We start from the raw sequence: 23,031 nt of genomic DNA, 5'->3' as shown, positions 1-23,031 counted from the left end.
AAGCATAGAATGATTTCCCCATTATTCCATCGCTCCTCAGCAGTTTTACAGTTGATTTGTCTTCTGTAAGCCTGTAGTAGTAACATCTATTACATCACTTTCCAATTTGTATGACAATATTGGTTCACAAGGCCATTTGATACACACCCACAACAGACAGCTGAATGGATAAATAAATATGATTAGATGAATGAATACTGAGAAGGCAAATTGTTTCTCTGAGTGGTTTGTCCATGAATCAGTAGATACTCCAGATTTGTGTCAGTTCAGTTCAGTTCAGTTCAGTTGCTCAGTCGTGTCTGACTCTTTGCAACTCCATGGACTAAAGCATGCCAAGCTTCCCTGTCTGTCACTAACTCCCGAAGCAAGCTCTAACTCATGTCCATAGAGTTGGTGATGTCATCCAACCATTTCATCCTCGGTTCCCTTCTCCTCCTGCCTTCAGTCTTTCCAAGCATCAGGGTCCTTTCCAATGATTCAGTTCTTCACATCAGGTAGCCAAAGTATTGGTGCTTCAGCTTCAGCATCAGTCCTTCTGATGAATATTAAGGATTTGATTTCCTTTAGTATTGACTGGTTTGATCTCTTTGCAGTCCAAGAGACTCTCAAGAGTCTTCTCTAACACCACAGTTCAAAAGCATCAATTCTTCAGTGCTCAGTCTTCTTTATGATCCAACTCTCACATCCATACCTGACTACTGGGAAAACCATAGCTTTGACTTATATGAACCTTTGTCAGCAAAGTGATGTCTCTGTTTTTTAATATGCTGTCTAGGTTTATCATAACTTTTCTTCCAAGGAGCAAGAATCTTTTAATTTCATGGCTATAGTCACTGTCCACAGTGGTTTTGGAGCTCAAGAAAATAAAATCTGTCACCTTCCCCATTTTTTCCCTACCTATTTGCCATCAAGTGATGGGGCCAGATGCCATGATCTTTGTTTTTTAAAGTTGACTTTTAAGCCAGCTTTTTCAGTCTCCTCTTTCACCTTCATCAAGGTGAAAGATAGCTCCTCTTTGCTTTCTGCTATTAGGATGGTGTCATCTGCATATCTGAGGTTACCAATATTTCTCCCAGCAATCTTGATTCCAGCTGCCAGGAGTCCAGCCTGCCAGGCTCCTCTGTCCATGGGATTTCCCAGACAAGAATATTGAAATGGGTTGCCATTTCCTTCTCCAGGAGCACTTAGTCTTATAAAGCTATATCCTGGGAATAATTTTTTATTTCCTGCCTCTCCTTCATCAGGCTCATCTACTAGTCACTAATTACCTTTTGATTTTATAACCTAAATACTTGTCATCCTTTTTCTTCCCTCTGCTAATACTGCCTTTGTATGAGTGCAGACATCATTTGTTTGCCATAGTCTCCTAAACCGACTCCCTGTTCTTGGTCTTATAAATGCCTCTAACTCATGTTCCTTGGATAATCTTCATATTGATAAAATGGAATCACAATTTCACTTCTCCCACTGCCTACAAGATAAAGGCTGAGCTCCCAGGTCTGGCTTACTATGCTTACCATATGTTTTATTACCTAAGGATCTGTGTTCTGTTATTTTCTCCTAATAAAAGTACAAGAAAACATGAACAAAACAGAAAGCTTGATGTTTCACAGTTCTGTTTATTGGATGTGATAACCCCTGTTTTGGAATGCCTCCTCAACCAGGCCCCACCAGGCCTTCCTCCTTTGAAAACTAAACCCTGCTCTATGTATGTGCATACTTTTACTGGGACACGTATACATACCATCTCAAGCATAAAATCCCAGTTCAAAAACGAATTAAACAAAGCAATGTATTTTTATGCCACTTAGAGTTAAAAGTTTTTAATTCCCAGTCTATAACGTCGAAAATACCAGTAAGTTCATGGTCATTCTGCCCCTTGCCCCCCCACCCCCCCGCGCCTGTTCCCCCCCCCCACCCCTTACCACTGTTCTGTGCTTAAATTCTGGGGGAACCTTCACACTACCTAAATTCTGGAGGAGATATAGGCACTAACACTTCATCCCCATACAAGGGGCTTCTTCTGATTTTGGGGTTCTCTTCTTGGCATCTGTGTCTTCCTTGCAAATATCCTCAACATTTTGCTTTTATGGAGACACACTGGAGCTTGAAAATCTTTCTAAGACTTCCTATAGCTTCCCCATTCCAGAATTGTTCCCTCTAAGGCATCTTGCTATCTAGCCCAGATTACCCGGAATTTGGACACTAGGTCTTTACTCAGGGACCCAGGGTATTCCCTTTCTTTTAATCTTGTTAATGTTTGTGCTGGAAGCCTTGTCTTGTGAAAATTTTGTCTCAAAGGTAGGTAATATTTTCTTCAATGGTTTAGACTTTTAATGGGCTTAGTCACATAAATCTAATAGCTGTCAAATTCCTCCTGCTTAGTCCTGTTCAATTCGCACACTTGAGGTAGGGTGAAAAATAGAATGGTCAGTGGCCCCTAAGGGCTTCCCCGGTAGCTCAGCTGGTAAAGAATCTACCTGCAATGCAGGAGACCCTGGTTCGATCCCTGGGTGGGAAAAACCCCCTGGAGAAGGGATAGGCTACCCATTACAATATTCTTGGGATTCCCTGGTGGCTCAGACGGTAAGGAACCTGCCTGCAATGTGGGAGATCTGGGTTCAGTCCCTGGGTTAGGAAGATCCCCTGGAGGAGGGCATGGCAACCCACTCCAGTATTCTTGCCTGGAGAATCCCCATGGACAGAGGAGCCTGGTAAGCTACAGAGTCCATGGGGTCGCGACTGAGTGACTAAGAACAGTACAGTGGCTCCTAAACTGAGCAGTTCATTGAATTCTCCTGAAAGAGTTTTTAAAATTAAAAACGTTACCACCCCCAATTCTGCACAATCAGAGTTTGTTTTTTTAGACGATCACAGATCAAGGCGGAATTTTCGAATCCCTCAGTAATGGGCGTTGGGCAGGCCTCTGCTCAGTCCCTTTTTCCTCAAAAGTCTCCACATTTTTAACCCGATAGCATCTCCTGCTTCCACCTCTCCTTTCTTTGAAGCTGCTCTCTCTTTCCAGCATGGAGAAGGAAACGGCACTCCACTCCAGTACTCTTGCCTAGAAAATCCCATGGGCGGCGGAGCCTGGTAGGCTGCAGTTCATGGGGTCGCTAAGAGTCGGACACGACTGAGCAACTTCACTTTCACTTTTCACTTTCATGCACTGGAGAAGGAAATGGCAACCCACTCCAATACTCTTGCCTGGAGAATCCCAGGGACGGGGGAGCCTGGTGGGCTGCCGTCTATGGGGTCACACAGAGTCGGACACGACTGAACTGACTTAGCAGCAGTAGCAGCTCTTAACAGCAAGGCTCTCCTATCCCCTCCTCCCCTCCCCTCCCCGCCCCGCCCCCATCCCCGCCCACTCGGTCTCAGTCCCTCCCTCTCCCCGTCGCCGCTCCATTCCCCTCTTCTGTACGCCTCGCCCTCTTTTGGTTCCTCCTCGACATTCTTCCGCTCTGCAGCCTACCTCTTTCGTCTCTGAGTTGTGACGTTTTCTCTGCGCCGGAAGAAGGACCTGAGAACGCTTTCGGAGTTATGGCGGCGGTGGATATCCGAGGTAACCTGTGTTATCATCCTTGGTTTTCTGATTGTCTGGGGCCTGGTTTAGGGATTTATGGCTCTTGAGGGCAAAATTCTGGTTCCTTTGTGATGTCTGCCAAGCTCTTTTGATTGTTTTTTTCTGAACGACTCGCAGCCCTAATCTGGCGGAAAGCTGCCTAGATTTTCGCAGTTCTTCAGGAGTCTCTTAGAGACGTTAAAACGAAGGCGGTTGGAAGAAGCCTTGTGCTTTGAGACCTGATACTTGCGGTGTTGTTCTTCATACGTATCTCTCCAACAGTATTGGTTGGGGCTGTCTATCCGGGTGAAGGAACGGCCTTTGGGTAGAGAGGGGGGTGGGGTAGTAAGCCGCCACAGGGTTTGGTTCATCCTTGGGACTTGGCCTGGGGGCCACCTTAATCCTGACGTTTGAGATTCCTTTTTCTTTATTGACCAATTTGGAGTCTGGCACATGCATTGCAAATATATTGTCATTTATATATTGTCAAAATGTCTAGTGATCTTCAGCATTTCTGAATAATGCTTACTATATGTTTTTCTTTCATTATAAGTGAGAATATCAAGTACCTAATTTCATTATTCGCTTGTTGTCAGCTTTGTTAGGGCCACGTCAACACGCTGTCTCTTGCAATTGAATAAAAAATAAAAAGTCTATCAGACTGTTTAGTTTTCATAACTTTAGATTTCCCTGGTGACTCAGCTGGTAAAGAATCCACCTGCAACGCGGGAGAACTGGGTTCGATCCCCGGGTTGGGAAGATCCTCTGGAGAAGGGAAAGGCTACCCACCCACTCCATTATTCTGGCCTGGAGAATTCCATGGACTGTATAGTCAGAATTGGTGACGTGGTCACATAGGAATTGTAGGCTGTTGTAAGGTCTTTGGCTTTTCCTCTGAGTGAAAACGGAGAACCACTGGAGGGTTCTGACCAAAGAGGATGAACATAATGAAACTTACTTTTTTTTATGATCACCTTGGCTGCTGAAAACAGTGTAGGAGGGCAATGGTGAAATTAGGCTAGTTAGATGGCCATTTTTGTAATGCATGGGGATTTGGGGATAGCTCAGACTAGGGTGGTAACAGTGGAGATGGTAAGTAGTAGTTGGAGTCTGCTTGTTTTGGTAGTGTATTCTCTTTATTGTGCTGTGGTCTTAGGTAGTTACTATGTGGGAGAGCTAAGGTATTCTATTTTACACCCAGTTAACTATTTTGTAAATGAACATCTTTGGATACTGGAGTATGTGCACATTTATGATCAGTAGAGTAACTTACCCTTAGCCCTCAATCATGAATTAGTAAACTTTCTAAGTCTTACCAGTCAGATCCTGTGCTAGTTTTGATTAGTAACCCACAGCCCCAGTTTCTTAAAACTGAGTTTATCTTTGTAAACTGTCAGCATTTAATAGGAACACATTTGTATTTGTGGGTTATTAATAACTAATAATTGAAGTATATAGAAACTGCTATGAGAACATGGAGAAAGAAGCCATTATTTCTACCTTGCAAACTGGAGAAAGACTTTGCAGAGATTAGTAACATTTGAAGTGAGTTTAATCTAGCATGACCCTTTGAATTTTCTGGTAAACCTATACCCTTTTGAGAATGAAAGAGGTTTCTATTTTTTCCAAAAAAGTGTATAAACTAGAAAAAAAAAAAAGAAAAAAGAGGCCCAAACTAGGACAGCCTTGGTTAAGCCAGAAATAAGGTCAGTAATATTGATCTTAAATGAAATTGACTACCAGCACTACCACCATCATCATCATAATTGACACTGGGTTTTTACAATGTACTAAACCTTTTACATACATATTAACCCCTGTTTTATAGATGAGAAAAGTAAGGCATGGGGAGGTTAACTCGCCTGAAGTCTTATAGTTGTCAATACTTTTTCCTTGTGCCATTCTGCTGTGTGATGGTGAATTGGGGGCAGTGAAGTAGGAATAGTGGAGCTAGATTGTGAAATGCCATGTTAAAGAATTTGGACCTTGTTCTTTTAGACTGTAGATGCACTGCTGTTCTTTAAGTAAGAAGTGACATAATTAAATTTTGCATAGAATATCATGACATATTATGCAGCTCTCACTCAAAAATGTACAAGTTGGGCTTCCCCAGTGGTCGAGTGGTTAATAATTTGCCTGCCAATCCAGGGGATACAGGTTTGATCCCTGGTCCGGGAAAATTCCACATGCCATGGGGGAACTAAATAAGCCCATGCGCCAAGCTAGTGAGCCGGCTTGCTTTGCAACAAAGAACCCACTGTAGTGAGAAGCCTATGCACCGCAGTGAAGCATAGCCCCTGCTCTAAGCAATTAGAAAAAGCCCGCTCACAGCAAAGACCCAGCAGAGCCAAAAATAATAAAATCAATTAATTAATTTTTTTTTGAATGTATAAGTGGCATTTTTAAGGCTGAATAGGATTGAGAGAAGATTCCTGGAGACAGGAAGCCCCATAAGGAGGCTGCTGTCCAAGTGACACTTGGAAGAAGATTAGATGTGATACTGGCAAAAGGAATGGAGAAGAGGGAATGAATTTGATTAGACTCCCTCTTCTACAGTACAGCACTCGTTGTTCTACTAGTGGTCTCCAAATCTGTAGTATCAGCCCTGACTTCTCTCAGAAATTCTCCTTACTCAGTATTTTGATTTTGAGGCAGACAAGTATAGACGTGTGTGGGCTCTGGAGCTGAGCTGCCTGGTTTCAAATCTCAACTCTACCATTTAGTGATTCTGTGACCTTGATGAGTTAAGCTTGCTGTATTTCAGGTTTTTCTTTTGTAAACTAATATTAATAATAGTACCAATCTTAAGTTATTGGGTAAAGTAGTTAGTGTCTGTACTGTTAGTGTTCAAAAGTGGTAAATACTGTTCTCTGTATTTATCTCCAGGTCATACTCACCTTACTTTTTATATTTGACTAGTTTAATAAATGAGGAAAATATGACATAAAATTGCTGATCAAGAAATAGCTAGATGAAGAAAATTGTAGAGAGAATTTACTGAACAGTCACTTGGATCAGATGACATTTGTAATTTTTCCTAATTCTGAGAGTGTGGTGCCATATGTAAACTCAGTGTATTCAAGCCAAATTCATTACACCTTCATAAATCATTTACTGGTTCCTAAGCTTGCTGACTTTATAATTGGTCATTCAGAAAATTGTCTCTTTCCCCCCCCAAAACTGTTTCTTTTGTTTTTATCTTGCTGTATATTGCCATTGCCTTCCACTCAGTCCTCATCACCTCATGCCCATATCTATTAATGCTCCATAATTATGGATAGGAAGAATCTATAATTATACATTTATTTGCTTCTGCAGATTATTTTTCTGCCTATGCTGAAATGATCTGTGATAGTATAATGGTTTGTCAATAACTTATAACACCATATAGACATAGTTACTATGTAAAGGAGAAACCAACCTCAAATTGTTATTCTGCAAATGCTTTTATATAATTGTTCCTAAGGAAATAAAAAAGAAAACTGTGAGAAAGTTGATTTAAAGAAAACAACTTTAGTAACTGGACTGTAGTGTTTAAAGCTGAAAATAATGATTATCTTTAGTTGTTTTTCATTGGAAAACCTTTCTTTTTCTGAAAATATTTTTTCCTGGCCTGTTAAATATTTGTTGATGGCATGGTCCATTTATGATGGGCCATCTCAGTGGTCTCTACTGATTATTTGGTCGTTAACATGCTTCATCTATTTTTGCTCCTTTATTTTATAATGTACACAGCATGTTTTACCTTTGTGTAATTGCTTTTTCAATTTGATTCATTTTCCTCTAAATTGTTTGTCACCTTGAATTAGGTCTGACTTCTTTATAGATGCCAGAAATAATTACAGATTAGAAGAGATTGAACTTTTCAGTTCTACCTCCTTCAACCAGCATTATTTAGGCAGTTTGACATCCATGACTTAATACCCAGTGGGATTTGGTACTGTCAGTGTTATGAAGCACTGCAGCTGCTACCCAATAAAAGCTCAATTAAAGCTGTCTAGCCCTACTTTCCAAGTCAGTCTTTTTCTTTTTCCATTTTGAAAAATGTAAGGTTTAATTCTTTAAAACATGAAATTGCATGGCTGTAATTAAGGACATTCAATTTTTCATTTGCCCCCTTTACATCATTATTATCTCATCTATAAAAATAGCTTCCTAACGTATTTCTGTCTCTTTAATTGGAAGGTCTCAGACTAGTGGCAGTGGCTATGTTTTCTTTGGCATGAGTATTGTTTGAAAATTTTTGAATTAGTTGCCAGCATTATAAAAACTCAGGGTTTCCAATAAAGACTTCTCTAGATTTCAAGTCCTATAACTTCTTCACCTAAACCTTTAATCATATATTTTTATATTTCCCTACCTTTGTATTTACATTCTCTCTGCTTGGAATTGCTTTGCTTCTCTTTTCTCCATGGTGAGCCTCTTATTTATTCTTTAACATATCGTGTTAAAACTCGCCTGCTAAAACCCACCTTCTCCTCACCCCATGAAAAATCATTTCTGTTCCCTCAGGTGAGGTATTCTGCTCACTCCACTGTGCTCTCATAACATATTCACACCTTTATTACCGTTCTAAATGTTGTGTTGTCATTGTTTTCTTGCATACTTATCACTTCTGTTAGACCGTGAGGGTATATAAGTTTAGGATCCATGACATTCTTATATTCATAGTGCCTCCTGTGTTATATGCATAGTAAATTGTTTGTTGGATTGGATTTTTTTCTCTTTTCTCATCCTTTATCATTTTGTTTCTTTTTTTGAAGATAATCTGCTGGGAATCTCTTGGGTTGACAGTTCCTGGATCCCTATTTTGAACAGTGGAAGTGTCCTGGATTATTTTTCAGAAAGAAGTAATCCTTTTTATGACAGGACATGTAATAACGAAGTGGTCAAAATGCAGAGGCTAACTTTAGAGCACTTAAAGTAAGTTATTAGTCAGAAGGTAGCATCTTTGCCAGCTACAGATTTTGTAATGCATATTTCTTTCCAGCTGTGGATCATGAAGTACAGAGTAGAAGTTTTGGAAGAACTGGAGTTTTGTTTGTACAAGTTTGACATGCAAAGGAATTATTAGTAGTCACTTGTAACCTAGGAAGTCTTTTCTTTGTAACTTCCTATATTATAGTCCATTTAAAACGCAGTATGAAGTTTAGATGTAGATGTCATTGGTTTTAACAATGTAGCTCTGTTGTCCTTAACCAGGTAACTGTATTTATTATCTCCTCTACATCTGATTTAATGTTTTAAACCATAGTGCAGTTTATAGAAAATTTTTTTGTATGACAAGTAAAATTTTAGCCATACTAATGCAAAGCAAGATTCTTCAGACTTCAGATGCTGAATAATTAAGAATTTATTACTGATACAAAATCTCTGAAACAACTGTGTAATAGAGTTTTTCATCTGTCAGCTATACATGGGGAGAGTGGATTCCAGGTAATGAAATTTCTGGTATTTTAAATAGCTTTCATTGTGAGTTAAATATTTACATTTACTGAAGCATCTTGTTGTTGCTTTTAAATATAGTATGTCAGGAGAAAATTTGTTGGAGGTGAGGATAGGTTTGTTTTCTGGTTGGGTAGACTATACAGTAGAGATATATAATTAAGACAGACATAGTGTTCATGTATATTTTTATATTTTATATATATTTGTAGATCTCCTTGGTCAGGAAGCATCATGGGTATTTTAGTTGCTTTTTTTGAAATGTAAGTTCAGGGTACTTTCATGACTGAAAATACTCTATCGTAAGTTCATCATGAATTTTTATAGAGAAATTTTATTGTTTAAAAACCAAATCTTTATCTGTGCTCCACCTACCTGGAACAAATAGCCAGTTTTATTGAACAGCCAATTTTTAATATCACACACAGACAGTTTTGTCCTATTTATACTGTTGCTTCACTTTTATCTAGTAATTGAATGTTGTGCAGAGTTGTCTGGGTGGCTTTCATAGGTCTCTGAAGTTTTGTCTCCTGTTTTCAGTCAGATGGTTGGAGTGGAGTACATCCTTTTACACGCTCAAGAGCCCATTCTTTTTATCATTCGGAAGCAACAGCGGCAGTCCCCTACTCAAGGTAAAATGTGTAAACTTCAGGTATTATTTTCTTCTTAAAATACCATGATATATTGACTCCTGAGCTGTATGTTCTTATGTTTTTGGGTTGGCTTCTGTTTTAGGGATCTGTGGGAATCCATGTGTAGGCTTCCCATGCTTTCCCTTCTGTGAGGGGCCAGACCAAGTGCACCCTCCTTCCAGTAGTGAATTGCACCCCCACATGCATAAGATGTCTGCTCAGGGAAGACCCTTGGAGACTCTTGAGTCCAGAATTTTTTTTGAGGCCTGATCATGTACACTTCTTCTGTCTCTCAAAATTCTAGTCTCTCAGAAGGAAATCATGTTTAATTGGTAGATGCAGTTGTACCAGATTCATAAAAGATCAACTGAAAACCCTCATCGATACATTGAACCAAAAGTCTTATTTGGGTTATATTACCAAATAAAAACTGCTTTAGAAATTGTATGAAGAGTATAGAATTCAGACTTGATTTTGAATCAGAAAAGCTAGTCACTCATTCCAGAGGTGATCAGCTGCATCTCCTAAATTACATACTCTCTTCAAGATCTTTGAGAACAGCCTTCACCCTAGTGTTGATTCCAGACAATGACTTTGCTAATGAAGTTGTGGTTCCAGAGTCAAGAATCCAAACTAACTTTCAAAATGAAAGATCAGAGTCCCTCCCCAGGGACACAGTTTCCATGATCGGAGGATTCCAGGTACAGAAGTGACCCACGCTGACACTAGCCTCACTAGCAGCTGTTTTATTCCTTAGAACCTTGGACTGGAGCACAGAGCCAAGTTCAGTATGTCTGATACCTTCATCCTGGACCCTAAATCTCCCGTGCTCTAAGGTCTTATTCCTCAAAGTGTGGTTGACTGACAGCAGCATTGGATCACTTAGGAATTTGTTAGAAATGCATTGTCCTTACTACTCAAGAGTCTAATTTTAACAAGATACTCAGATGAGTCAGATGATCAGTAAGTTTTAGAAGCACTGCTCCTAGGGCAAAAGTTAGCACACTTCTGTAATGGTCCACATCACAAAGACTAAGTATTTAGGCTTTGTGGGCCTCATGGTCTCTGAGACTACTCCACTAGTGCTGTAGCAGCTTTAGATAATGATGCAAATGAAGCGTTGTGGTGATTTTTCTATATAACTTTATTTACAAAAGCAGGAATTGGCAAATCCCACCTTAAGCTTCAATATGGGAAAATGTCAAACTTTAGTTGTTCTTAAGGAAGTGTATTTAGCAGTTTGTGTGCATAGCTGTGTTAATAAACATTTGTTTCTTCCACTGCTTTAGTTATCCCACTGGCTGATTACTATATTATTGCTGGAGTGATCTATCAGGCACCAGACTTGGGGTCAGTTATAAACTCTAGAGTGGTAAGTGTCTTTACATTCTTTAAACATTACAGAAAACTTCTAGCTGAACTACCTTGCTTCCAAGAATTAAACAGGAACTCCTCTCCCTTGGAATAAAGAGTTGACCATTAGAATGTCTTAAGCATTGCCTCCTGTGGGCCTGCTCCATGTTCAAAGTATATACCACAGCCCCAGATACATAGTGATTCAGGTTCTGAAAAACAGAAGAATTACTGTCTTTGCACATGTAATACTTTGTAGTTACTTTGTAAATTATGGATGACTGATGAAAAATTCAAAATTGGTTTTCCCTTTATCAGCTTACTGCAGTGCATGGCATTCAGTCAGCTTTTGATGAAGCTATGTCATACTGTCGATATCACCCTTCCAAAGGGTATTGGTGGCACTTCAAAGATCACGAAGAGCAAGGTAGGTGGGACACCTGGACCCTCCTAAAACACTTTTTGTTACTTGGAGGGTGAAGCTGTTTTTCTTTCGAAAAATAGCTATCAATGATTTCTTGGTGTGTTTTACCTCTTACAGGAAGATTTCATAGGATGATAACATTGTCAGAGCTAGGTTTCCTATAACTAGATGTGGTAGTCATAGCATTTGAATAGGTACAGCAGGTATAAATTTTAATCTCTTTGGTAAGTGATGTCTTTGATAAGTTGATTCAAAGTTTTAAAATATTTAGAAAACATAAGGGAAATCAATGATGAAGAAAGAGTAATGATGATATTTCCTTCTTACCTAACTCTTGAGTCATCTTGAAGCCTGGAACCTAAATCTGAGTCTTTGAACTAGGGGAGATGCTCTTAAAGCCGTATCTCCAGATGATTACCAGTCTGTTTCTGATTTTTCCATATTACCACCTGTTGTGATGCCAGGTGTCTATAGTTTCCATAGCTGTTAATCCACTACTTGTTCTGCACCATATTTTGCCAGTAAAAATACTTCTAGAAACATATCTACAGCAGTATACCTATATTCTGTATTTCTCTTAGAGAAATAGCAACTTATGATGAATTACCATGGAAAAGGTAGCCTTGAAATAAAATTCAGACCCGTGGAATAAAGGGTCTTTGAGATGTAGTTGTATTTATTTTTGATAGTAGGTGTTGGCGACAACATTTGATTTAGGAAAGTTTGCATGAGTTGAATAAACTTCTCCCAAGAGCTCTTTCCCCTAATGAAGTATTTGAAGTAAAACTGAGCTGGAACCCTTCTTTTAGAAACAATCCACCAGCACATTCCCCTCCCAGGGAAAATCCCACACATGATTAATTTCAGAATTTCTCTTGTAAGTTCTCTTTTCATGATCTTTTGTTGTCTGGTTTTATTGTCTGTAGTAGATTATAGTCTTCATAATTGAGTATGGGAACTTAAGTTTATGAAAATTACATTTTCCATTTGTGCCTATTAGGTTTTGTGGGAAAACAAATTTAATACACTTAAAGTAGCTATAAGATAATTTCAGACATAATCAGAATGTGTTAGACAATTATGGAAAATGTAGCCTTAAAGTTTTTCATAATTAAATAATTGTGAAAACATAAGAACAGTGTCTATCCATGCTAGAACTTAAATATCTTTAAAAGATATGTCAGCCTTTTAAATGTTAGAATTTTAACCTCATTTTAGAGAGGGAATGTGACTGCTTCTGTCCTTATGCTATGTTTAATGTATTTGGGGGGATTGCCTTTGGGATAGCAGCCGTTAAAAAAATGAAATTTGAATATATTTGTTGCAGACAAAGATTTATAAAATATAAGGCACCAAAGTAATTAGTGTTTTAATTTGGACTTCATATTTTAATAGATAAAGTCAAACCTAAAGTCAAAAGGAAAGAAGAACCAAGCTCTATTTTCCAGAGACAGCGTGTGGATGCTTTACTCCTAGATCTTAGACAAAAATTTCCACCCAAATTTGTGCAGGTAATGAGAATACATGTGGTTAATTTTGATTCAGCACTTTTTCCTGACATTTTTATTTTTAAGTAAGAACTGTTTCGGATGTGATCTAAACATATTGATTTCCTCATTAGTTAAAAACTCTGAATCAAAAGAAAGCTTTTCAAGGACTTAATGGAAGAAATGGGTAAAGGGAACCGAATTAATACTATTCTGTGCTCTTAAGTTTAATTCCTCATGGAATCCTCACAGACTGTGAGGCCTGCTTATAGATAATATATTCAGAAGGTTGCTGAACGTCTTGGTAACAAAACTAGAATTTGGAACTCATGCTGTCACTCTGTATGCTACCTTCTAGCCTGAATATAGTGGATATTTAAGTCATTAAATGATAGAATAGCTTAAACTTTTGTAACAGATTAGCACATTTGATGTGGAGGGTTTGGCATGACAAACGGAGGAGGCAGGAGTAAAAATAAATAGGCTTATATCCTACTGGTGTTGAAATTAAAATGAATTCTATTATGTTAATTTGGGTATTCCAACAGCAATAGCAGGTCTACTAAATGAGCTTTGGCAGAGAAGTAGGTGTGAAATGGAATATGTGAACATGTTATTCTCATGATTTGTCTCAGCTCTTATTTGTCTTTACAGGATTGTATACACACAAGGTCATAGATGGGCTTCCTTCGTAGCTCAGTTGGTAAAGAATTGGCTTGCAATGCAGGAGACCTGGGTTCGATCCCAGGTCAGGAAGATCCCCTGGTGAAGGAAATGGCAACCCACTCCAATATTCTTGCCTAGAGAATCCCATGGACAGAGGAGCCTGATGGGCTACAGTCCTTGGGGTTGCAAGAGTCAGATACAAGTTAGATACTTAGACTTAAGGTCATAGATACTGTTTTTCTTGTTGCGGGCCTATTTAAGAGATTTTCAAGGGTAGTTTCTGATTGGAATTTTTCGCACCCTGAGATTACTTTAGAACAGACGTCCCCTTCCCCCTTCTCTGACTCTACTGGATGAGATGTGCTGTTGAAATGGTGATACGGTTCTAAAGGGAGCAGAGGCCCAGTTGGAACTCAGAAAAGTCAGTTTAGAGAAATCTCATGAATTACACTTGAAGATGAAACAATGTCAGTTGAATAAATAAGTAAGTGAGTTACAGCTGTATGTAAGATACTGAGTAGTGACTACAGAGTGTAAGAGATTAGGTGTGGTTGACCATTCATTCTGTGAGTACATAGTATATATACTAGGAATGCTGGAGGCAGAACATCTAGACCTACACAGTACAATAGACCCTCAGCATATGTTACTATTGTGCATTTGAAACACACCTAGTCCATATTGAGTTGTGATATGTGTGGAAGACATACTGGGTTCAAGGACTTAGTACATAAAAATATATATAAAATGTCTAGTTTAAAAATATTGGTTATATGTCTAGGATACTATTTGAAATACATTTGGTTAAAAATATTAAAGTTCATCTGTTTCTGAAAATGTGACTACTAGAAAATTTAAAATTACATATATAGTTGCATTTGTAGCTCACATTTTTTTTGGGCAGTGCTGATTTAGAAAAGGGAAATGGAAAATGCAAAACAAGAAACATGAAAAATTATTGATGAAAATATACCCAGAAACCAAGAAAATCCTTTGTTTGTTCTTTTGCTAATTTCCTGAGGTGGAAAGTTATATTTTTCGAGGTCTTTCCTTCTTTTTAGTGAAGGGTTTTATTACTGTAAACTTCCCTCTTCGTACTTCTTTTGCTGTCCCCTAAGTTTTGATATGTTATGTTTTCAATTTCATTTCTCCATATAATTTCTGATTCTCCTTTTTTATTCCTTCTTTGGCCTGTTGGTTGTTCAGGAATGTGTTGTTTAACTTCTACTGATAGAGACTAGAAAAGTAATAGAAAGAATCAGTGGTGCACCAGAAACTAATGCAGCATTTTAAACCAACTGTACTTCGATTTAAAAACAAGCAAACAGTAGAAAGGCAAAGGAACAAAGAGCTGCTGTTCTCAAAAGATGAAATTGGCTAAATTTTAGCTAGACTAACAAAAAAGACTCAAATAAAATTAGAGACATTACTACTGAAGCCACAGAAATAAAATGATCACAAGAGACTACTGTAAACAGTTTAATTTTATATGCCAAGAAATTGGATAACCTGTAAGAAATTCCTCTATACATGACCTACCAAGACTGACTCATTAAGAAATAGAAAATCTGAACAGACCAATAATGAGTAAGGAGACTGAATCAGTAATCTTAAACCTCTCAACAAAGAAAAGTCCAGGAAGAGATGACTTAATGGGTGAATTCTACCAAATATTTAAAGAGAATTAACACCAATCATTCTCAGACTCTTCTAAAAAACTGGAGGAGGGAACACTTCCAGATTCATTTTATGAGGCCAGCATTGCTCTGATACCAAAGATACAGACACTACAAGACAAGAAAACTGCAGACCAATATTCCTAGTAAAAATAGGTGTAAAAATTCTCAGTGAAATACTAGCAAATTAAATGCAGTAGCCCATTAAGAGGATCATATATCATGAACAAGAGGGATTTATCCCTGGGATGCAGAGATGGTCCAGCATACCAAAATCAATCATCATAGTACACTACATTATCAGGATGAAGGATAAAAATCACATAATCATCTCAATAGATGCAGAAAAAGCATTTGGGAAAATTCAGTATCCTGTTACGATAAAAACAAAGGTATGAAAGGAACATACCTCAACATAATAAAAGCCATTTGTAACAGACTCACAGCTATCATATTCAGTCGTGAAGAACAAAGCATTTTCTCTTAGGATGAAAAACAAGACAAAGATACACGTTCTCCATACTTCTGTTCAACACAGTATTAGAAGGCCTAGCTAGAGAAATTAGGCAACAAGAAAATAAAGGGATTCAAATAGGAAAGGAGTAAAATTGCTTGCATGGCAAACCCTAATGGCTCCAGTAAAAAACTGTTAGAACCAATACATGAATTCATTGACGTTTCAGGATATAAAATCAAAACCCAAAAATCAGTTGCATGTCTATATACTAACAACAAACTATCAGTAAAAGATAGCAAGAAAATTCCATTTAAAATAGCATCAAAAAACACTCAGAGATAAACTTTTTATTATCAACTTTATTGAGATATAATTGGTGTACCATGTTGTGTAAGTTTAACATGTACAACCTGTGGATTTGATACACTTATATATTGCAAAATGATTACCACCATAGCATTACCTAATACCTGAGCGCCAAAGAATGGATGCTTTTGACCTGTGGTGTTGGAGGAGAATCTTGAGAGTCCCTTGGACTGCACGGACATCTAACCAGTCCATCCTAAAGGAGATCAGTCCTGGGTGTTCATTGGAAGGACTGATGCTGAGGCTGAAACTCCAATACTTTGGCCACCTCATGCGAAGAGTTGACTCATTGGAGAAGACCCTGATGCTGGGAGGGATTGGGGGCAGGAGGAGAAGGGGATGACAGAGGATGAGATGGCTGGATGGCATCACCAACTCGATGGACACGAGTTTGAGTAAACTCTGGGAGTTATAGTGATGGACAGGGAGGCCTGGCATGCTGCGAATCTTGGGGTCGCAAAGAGTCGGACACGACTGAGCGACTGAACTGAACTGAACTGTCATGTCACATAATTACTATTTCTTTTTTATGGTGAGTTTATTTAAGTTTTACTCTCTTGTTGTTCAGTCACTCAGTCATGTCTGACTCTTTGCAGCCCCATGGACTGCAGCACTCCAGGCTTCCTTGTCCTTCACTGTATCCTGGAGTTTATTCAGACTCTTGTCCATTGATTCAGTGATGCCATCCAACCATCTCATCCTCTGTTGTCCCCTTCTTCTCCTGCCTTCAGTCTTTTGCTGCATCAGGGTCTTTTCCAATGAGTCAGCTCTTCACATCAGGTGGCCAAAGTATTGGAGCTTCAACTTCAGCATCGTCCTTCTAATGAATGTTCAGAGTTGATTTCCTTTAGGATTGACTGGTTTGATCTCCTTACTCTTCAGTTCAGTTCAGTTGCTAAGTCATGTCCGACTCTGTGACCCCATGAATCGCAGCACGCCAGGCCTCCCTGTCCATCACCAACTCCTGGAGTTTACTCAAACTCATGTCCATTGAGTCGGTGTTGCCATCCAGCCATCTCATCCTCTGTCGTCCCCTTCTTCTGCCCCCAATCCCTCCCAGTCTCAGGGTCTTTTCCAACGAGTCAGCTCTTGCTCTTAGCAACTTTAAAATATATACTACAGTAATATTAGCAGTAATTACCAAGTTGCACATTAGATTCCCAGAACTTATTTTATCTTTTACCTTTGACCAGCATCTCCCCATTTCCCCCACTCCCTCAACCACTGGCGGGAACCACTTTGTTCTATGAGTTTGAATATTTTAGATTCCACATATAAATAATATCATATTTGCCTTTCTCTGTCTGACTTATTCAACACTTAGTATAATGCTCTTTCAGTTCATCCTTTTTTTCACAAATGAGAGAATATCCTTTCTCATGGCTGAATAATATTCCATTGTGTGTTTGTATCACATAAGTGTCACTGTCACACACACACACATACACATCACATCTTTATCCTTTCTGTTGACAGATGTATAGGTTGTTTCCTATATCTTAACTTTTGTGAATAATGCTTTAGTGAACATGGGAATGCAGGTATCTGTTCAAGATCTTGTATTCATTCCCTTTGAATATATACCCAGAAATGGGATTGCTGGGTCATATGGTAGTTCTGTTATTAATTTTTAGGGGAACCTCCATATAGTTTTCTATAGTGGCTAACTAGATTTCCACCAATAGTGCACAAGTGTTCCTCCCCTCTTTTTTTTTTTAAAACATTCTCACCATTTGTCTTTTTTTTTTTTTTTTTAAATTGGAGTGTAATTGCTTTACAGTGCTGTGTTGGATGATTAGTGATGGTGAGCACCTTTCATGTATCTGTTGGCCATCTGTGTATCTTTTTTTGAAAAATACCTGTTGAGGTCCTCTGCCCAGTTTTTAACTGAACTGTTTGTTTTATGCTGTAGACTTGTATGAGTTCTTTGTATATTTTGGATATTCACTTACTTATCAGATATGAGATTTGCAAATATTTCCTTCCATTTTGTAGATTGCCTTTTCATTTTCTTGATGATTTACTTTGCTGTGAAGAAGCTCTTTGGTTTGATGTATATAGTCCCACTTGTTAATGTTTGCTTTTGGTGCATTTGCTTTTGGTGTCATACCCAAAAAGTCATCACCAAGACTGATGTCAGGGAACTTACTGTCTATTCTTCTGGGAGTTTTATGATTTCAGGTCTTACATAAAGTCTTTAATCCACTTTGAGTTAATTTTTGTGTGTGGTGTAAATTGACCATATAAACATGGGTTTATTTCTGGGCTCTCTATTTTGTTCCATTGCTCTGTGTCTGTTTTTATTCCAATACCGTACTGTTTGGGTTTCGTGGCTTTGTAATATAGTTTGAAATCTGAGTTATCTGTACTCCCACATGTATAATTATTGTGAATATTTTAGCATTATTCACAATAGCCAAAATCTGGAAGCAGCCGTGGTGTTCATCAACAGATGAATGGATAAAGAAACTGGGATAAGGTCTTTGGGTAAAGATGGTGGAGCATGGTTACAGCTTTTTGCTGACTGCATTCAGCCCGTCTGGTAAACTCGTCCAGATAGAGTATGCTTTGGCTGCTGTAGCTGGAGGAGCTCCTTCAGTGGGAATTAAAGCTGCAAATGGCGTGGTCTTCGCAACTGAGAAGAAACAGAAGCCCATTCTGTATGATGAGCAAAGTGTCCATAAAGTGGAAGCAATCACCAAGCATATCGGTTTGGTGTATAGTTGCATGGGCCCAGATTACAGGCTACTTGAGCACAGAGCTCGAAAACTAGCTCAACAGAACTATCTCATTTACCAAGAACCCATTCCCACAGCTCAGCTGGTCCAGAGAGTAGCTTCCATGATGCAGGAATACATCCAGTCAGGTGCTGTTCGCCCGTTTGGGGTTTCTTTACATATCTGTGGTTGGAATGAGAGATGGCCATATTTATTTCAGTCAGATCCATCTGGAGCTTACTTTGCCTGGAAAGCCACAGCAATGGGAAAGAACTATATGAATGGGAAAGCTTTCCTTGAGGAAAGATACAATGAAGATCTGGAACTTGAAGATGCCATTCATACAGTCATATTAACCCTAAAGGAAAGCTTTGAAGGGCAGATGACAGAAGATAATATAGAAGTTGGAATCTGCAACGAAGCCGGATTTAGGAGGCTTACCCCAACTGAAGTTAAGGATTATTTGGCTGCCATTGCATAATAATATGAATAATGAAGTGACTGAAAATCCAGAATTTCAGATAACTTCTCTGCTTAAACATGTTTAAAGTATGTTTTGTTTTGCAGACTTTTTGCATACTTCTACATGGTTTGATGGACTGATGTTTTTTAAATGAGACTTATAAATCAGAGTAAACTCTTAAATTAACTTCCAAAAAAAAAAAAAGAAACTGTGGGATAGACATACAGTTAAATATTATTCAGTCTTAGAAAAAGAAGGAAATTGTACTATTTGTGGTATCATGGATGAACCTGGGAGATATTGTGCTAAGTGAGATAAGTTAGTTGCTGAAGGATGAGTACTATATGATTTCACTTATATGAGGTATCCAAAATATTCAGTAGTCAGACTTATAGGTGCAGAAAACATTATAATGGTTGCCAGAGGATGAAGGAAGAGGAAAATAAGGAGTTGTAAAAAGGATGTAGTTACAGCTCTATAAAGATGAATAAGTTGTAGAGATAGGCTGTATAACATACTGCTTATAGTTAACAATATGGTGTTGTGCATTTAAAAACTTGCTAAGAGGGTGGATCTCATGTTGAGTGTTCTTAGCGTGCACGCACACATACACACAAAACTCCAAACTAAAGGAGCAAAAGGAATCTTTTGGAGGTGATGGATATGTTTATTACCTTGATTGTGGTGATGGTATCACAGGTGTATGTATATGTCCAGACTCACCAAGTTGTGTATATCAAATATGTGCCATATTTTTGCATATCAGTTATACTGCAATGTACTTGTAAAAAAAAAAAAAGAACCAGAAAATACTCTGAAGTTTGATCACTCTTACATGTTTTATGAAGGGAAGAGTAGTGAAATATGAGACTTAAAAATTGGATTAGAGTCATATTTAGAAGAACTTTATATGCTCCACAAAGGAGTTTATTGTTAACTCTATAGTCCAGTGTTCAGTCACTATTTTAAACCCATAACCCAAGAGTCATACAGGATATACTTGTTTCAACAGTGAAAATGCAGCAACATGTTTGTGATATTTCTGCCCTAGGAAGTCTGTTAGAGACTTGGTGCCCAGGTTTTGGGAGGTTTTTCAGGTGCCCTTTACCTAACACATGTTGGCTTCTCGGGTGGCACTAGTGGTAAAGAACCCGCCTGCAAATGCATGAGACATGAGATGCGGGTTCAGTCCCTGGGTTGGGAAGATCCCCTGGAGAAGGGCATGGCAACCCAGTCCAGTTTCATACCTGAGGATCCCATGGACAGAGGAGCCTGGCGGACTGTAGTTCATAGGGTTGCACAGAGTTGGACACAACTGAAGGGACTTAGCACCTGCACAGCTAGCACATACCAAAATTCCACCACACTCTTTGAAGGAAGCAAAAACAGCGTTGTAAATACAAATAGTCTAGGCATAATGAACTGCCGTTATCAGTTAGGAAATGGTGGGAACCCTCCTGAAATCCAAGTTTCCAGATACCAGTCAAAGGCCAGCCTTGCAAGCTGGCCCTTCTAAGGATCGTAGCCTCAGGCCTTCTGTGTTAACCTTTTCTGTACAGTGGGTAATAATGGGGAACTCAGTTTTGGTCTTATTAAGTGTAGTGGTTCTCAGAACTTGTAGTTGGAGTGGGTTGGTAGGCAGTGGGCAGCATGACTGGAGCATGTGGTAACAGAAAATTTTGAAGCCTTTAGTCATAGGAATAGAAAAGAAAGCTTAGGGAGGGCATGTAAATTCAGAAGGAAATTCATTAAACAGAGGCATTAAGTGTTCTAGTAGTTAATTAGTTCAGTCACTCAGTCGTGTCCGACTCTTTACGACCCCATGAATCACAGCATGCCATGCCTCCCTGTCCATCACCAACTCCCGGAGTCCACCCAAACCCATGTCCATTGAGTCAGTGATGCCATCCAGCCATCTCATCCTCTGTCGTCCCCTTCTCCTCCTGCCCCCAGTCCTTCCCAGCATTATACTTTTATTCTGAGATGACAGGGAAGTATAGAGAAGTATTTCTCATGTATATATATCTGCATGTAAAGGTATTATAAGTTTGAAGGTAGATAGAAGGGAGAGAGTTTGGGATGTTGACAGCTTCCTTGGCTGATGGTGAAGGGTAGGTTGTGAGCCTTGACGAGGAAGAAGGAGAAGGGGAGGAGGAAGATGTTTTAAAGTTTTTAACTTGGGTAGTGAGATCCCACTCAAGTAGAAGAATTGCCAAGCTGAATGAAGGATTTGACCTTGTTCCTGAGTCCTAGTGCCCTCATCATTTTTTCCTGCAGTTTGATTTCTAATAGTGCACTCACTAAACAGAAGTCTTATAGTCAGAGAAAAATACCTCTTTACTTCCCATACCTGCCAACTTTAAAAATCAGTCATCCAGATTTCATTCTGCTTACTTATAGCTCGTTTCCCCTAAGCAAGTAAGTCTATGGAGTTTTGAAAAGCTCCATTATTCCCTCTCATTGGATTCTCCTTAGCTACTTTTTAAAAATATATAGCCTCGGTGCAGACACAAAGGACTTTGTTGATGTTCAAGGTTTTTCTTTTTTTTAAATGTTTGATTCTTTTGTTCTAGTTTTACATTTGTGTCTTTTCTGAACTGGGGGATAAGAAGTAGAAAATTATAAGTTTACTTTTTATGGTACATGGATAGTAGTTCTTCTTCATGAAGTCATTTATAATTTGCATGCAGGTATAATTTTAATGAAAATTGTGAAGTCAAGAAGAAGAAAGCTTTGCTAACCTTCCCTGTTTTTTATCTCCTTTTCCTCCACCTCCCTCCCCTACTCTTTCTTAAAATGCAGCAAAAGTCTGGAGAAAAGCCTGTCCCAGGTATGGTTCATCTGATAATTATTAAACTTGAAATAATAGTAACTATAACATGTGAAATGAATTGTCATTTTGTCCTTTTCAATTCTCTCTAATGGTAATTTGTTACTCCTAACCTTTGTTTTGATTTGCTGAATTGCCAAAAGATGGTGTTTTTGTGATAATTATAGTAGTATTTAAAAGATGAATTGGAGTGGGATGAATAGGTATTGAGGATGCATGGAAAAGCTGAGGTGATTTGAGGCTGTATCATAATTTGCTTGTATTACCAGGTTTTGGGTTTTACCAGGTAAAATGAATTGGTTCTTAAACATCTGCCTGATTAAACAGCTAAATCTAGAACTTGGGATAAGTAGTTTAAATGAATTTGAGAGTCTGACCCATTCACATTAACCATTGTCTAAACTGGTCTCATCCCTCCACCCACCACCCCCTCCAAAAAATATCTGCTTTTGATCTCTAGTGGATCAGACAAAGAAAGAGGCAGAACCTCTACCAGAGACTGTAAAATCTGAGGAGAAGGAGACCGCAAAGAATGTGCAACAGACAGTGGGCACTAAAGGCCCTCCTGAAAAACGAATGAGACTTCAGTGAGTATTGGAGAAGAGAGAAGCTGGCAAGACTCCTCTTGTACACATTTTACCTCATTACTGTGACAGGCTCTTGAACTTTAAAATTCTTTGTCACAATCATTTGTATAGAAAGTGCTTTTTCTTTAAGAAAGGATGTAAGGATGCTTATGCTTTCAACTTAAATATTTTTAATGTATCTTTTGTAACCTTTTCCCTTCTGGACTTAAGCAGCTTCCTGTCTCACATGTTTACTGCTATATATGTTTAAAAACAAAATAAAGGTATTTGTATAAATTACTTTATCTTGACTCCTCCCCCCCCCCCCCCCATTTTCCCTCTGAAATATTTCCAGGTACATTTTGCGAACACAAAGGATTTTTG

At 38.6% G+C, this 23,031-nt stretch overlaps 1 protein-coding gene and 1 pseudogene across 3 annotated transcripts in view; both read left to right on the top strand.

The window, feature by feature from the left end:
- The window catches only part of MED6 (mediator complex subunit 6), a 94,556-nt gene extending 71,609 nt beyond the window's left edge, over positions 1-22,947 (top strand). For 2 of the 3 annotated variants that reach the window (XM_070469563.1, XM_070469562.1), the window contains exons 2-8: positions 8,329-8,488; positions 9,551-9,642; positions 10,932-11,014; positions 11,314-11,422; positions 12,815-12,930; positions 22,054-22,081; positions 22,542-22,947. In XM_070469563.1, the coding sequence (XP_070325664.1) occupies positions 8,329-8,488; positions 9,551-9,642; positions 10,932-11,014; positions 11,314-11,422; positions 12,815-12,930; positions 22,054-22,081; positions 22,542-22,672 (719 nt within the window). In that variant the 3' untranslated portion in view covers positions 22,673-22,947. Of the gene's footprint in view, positions 1-3,415; positions 3,566-8,328; positions 8,489-9,550; positions 9,643-10,931; positions 11,015-11,313; positions 11,423-12,814; positions 12,931-22,053; positions 22,082-22,541 lie in introns of those variants that run through there. The other variant, XM_020882333.2, reaches the window with a different exon arrangement.
- Positions 16,473-20,963, top strand: LOC110130394 (proteasome subunit alpha type-2 pseudogene; annotated as a pseudogene).
- Positions 22,948-23,031: the final 84 nt, after the last annotated feature.

The sequence above is a fragment of the Odocoileus virginianus genome, chromosome 6 (genome assembly GCF_023699985.2).
Source record: "Odocoileus virginianus isolate 20LAN1187 ecotype Illinois chromosome 6, Ovbor_1.2, whole genome shotgun sequence".
Classification (NCBI taxonomy): domain Eukaryota; kingdom Metazoa; phylum Chordata; class Mammalia; order Artiodactyla; family Cervidae; genus Odocoileus; species Odocoileus virginianus.
This window is presented reverse-complemented; position numbering and strand designations above follow the sequence as displayed.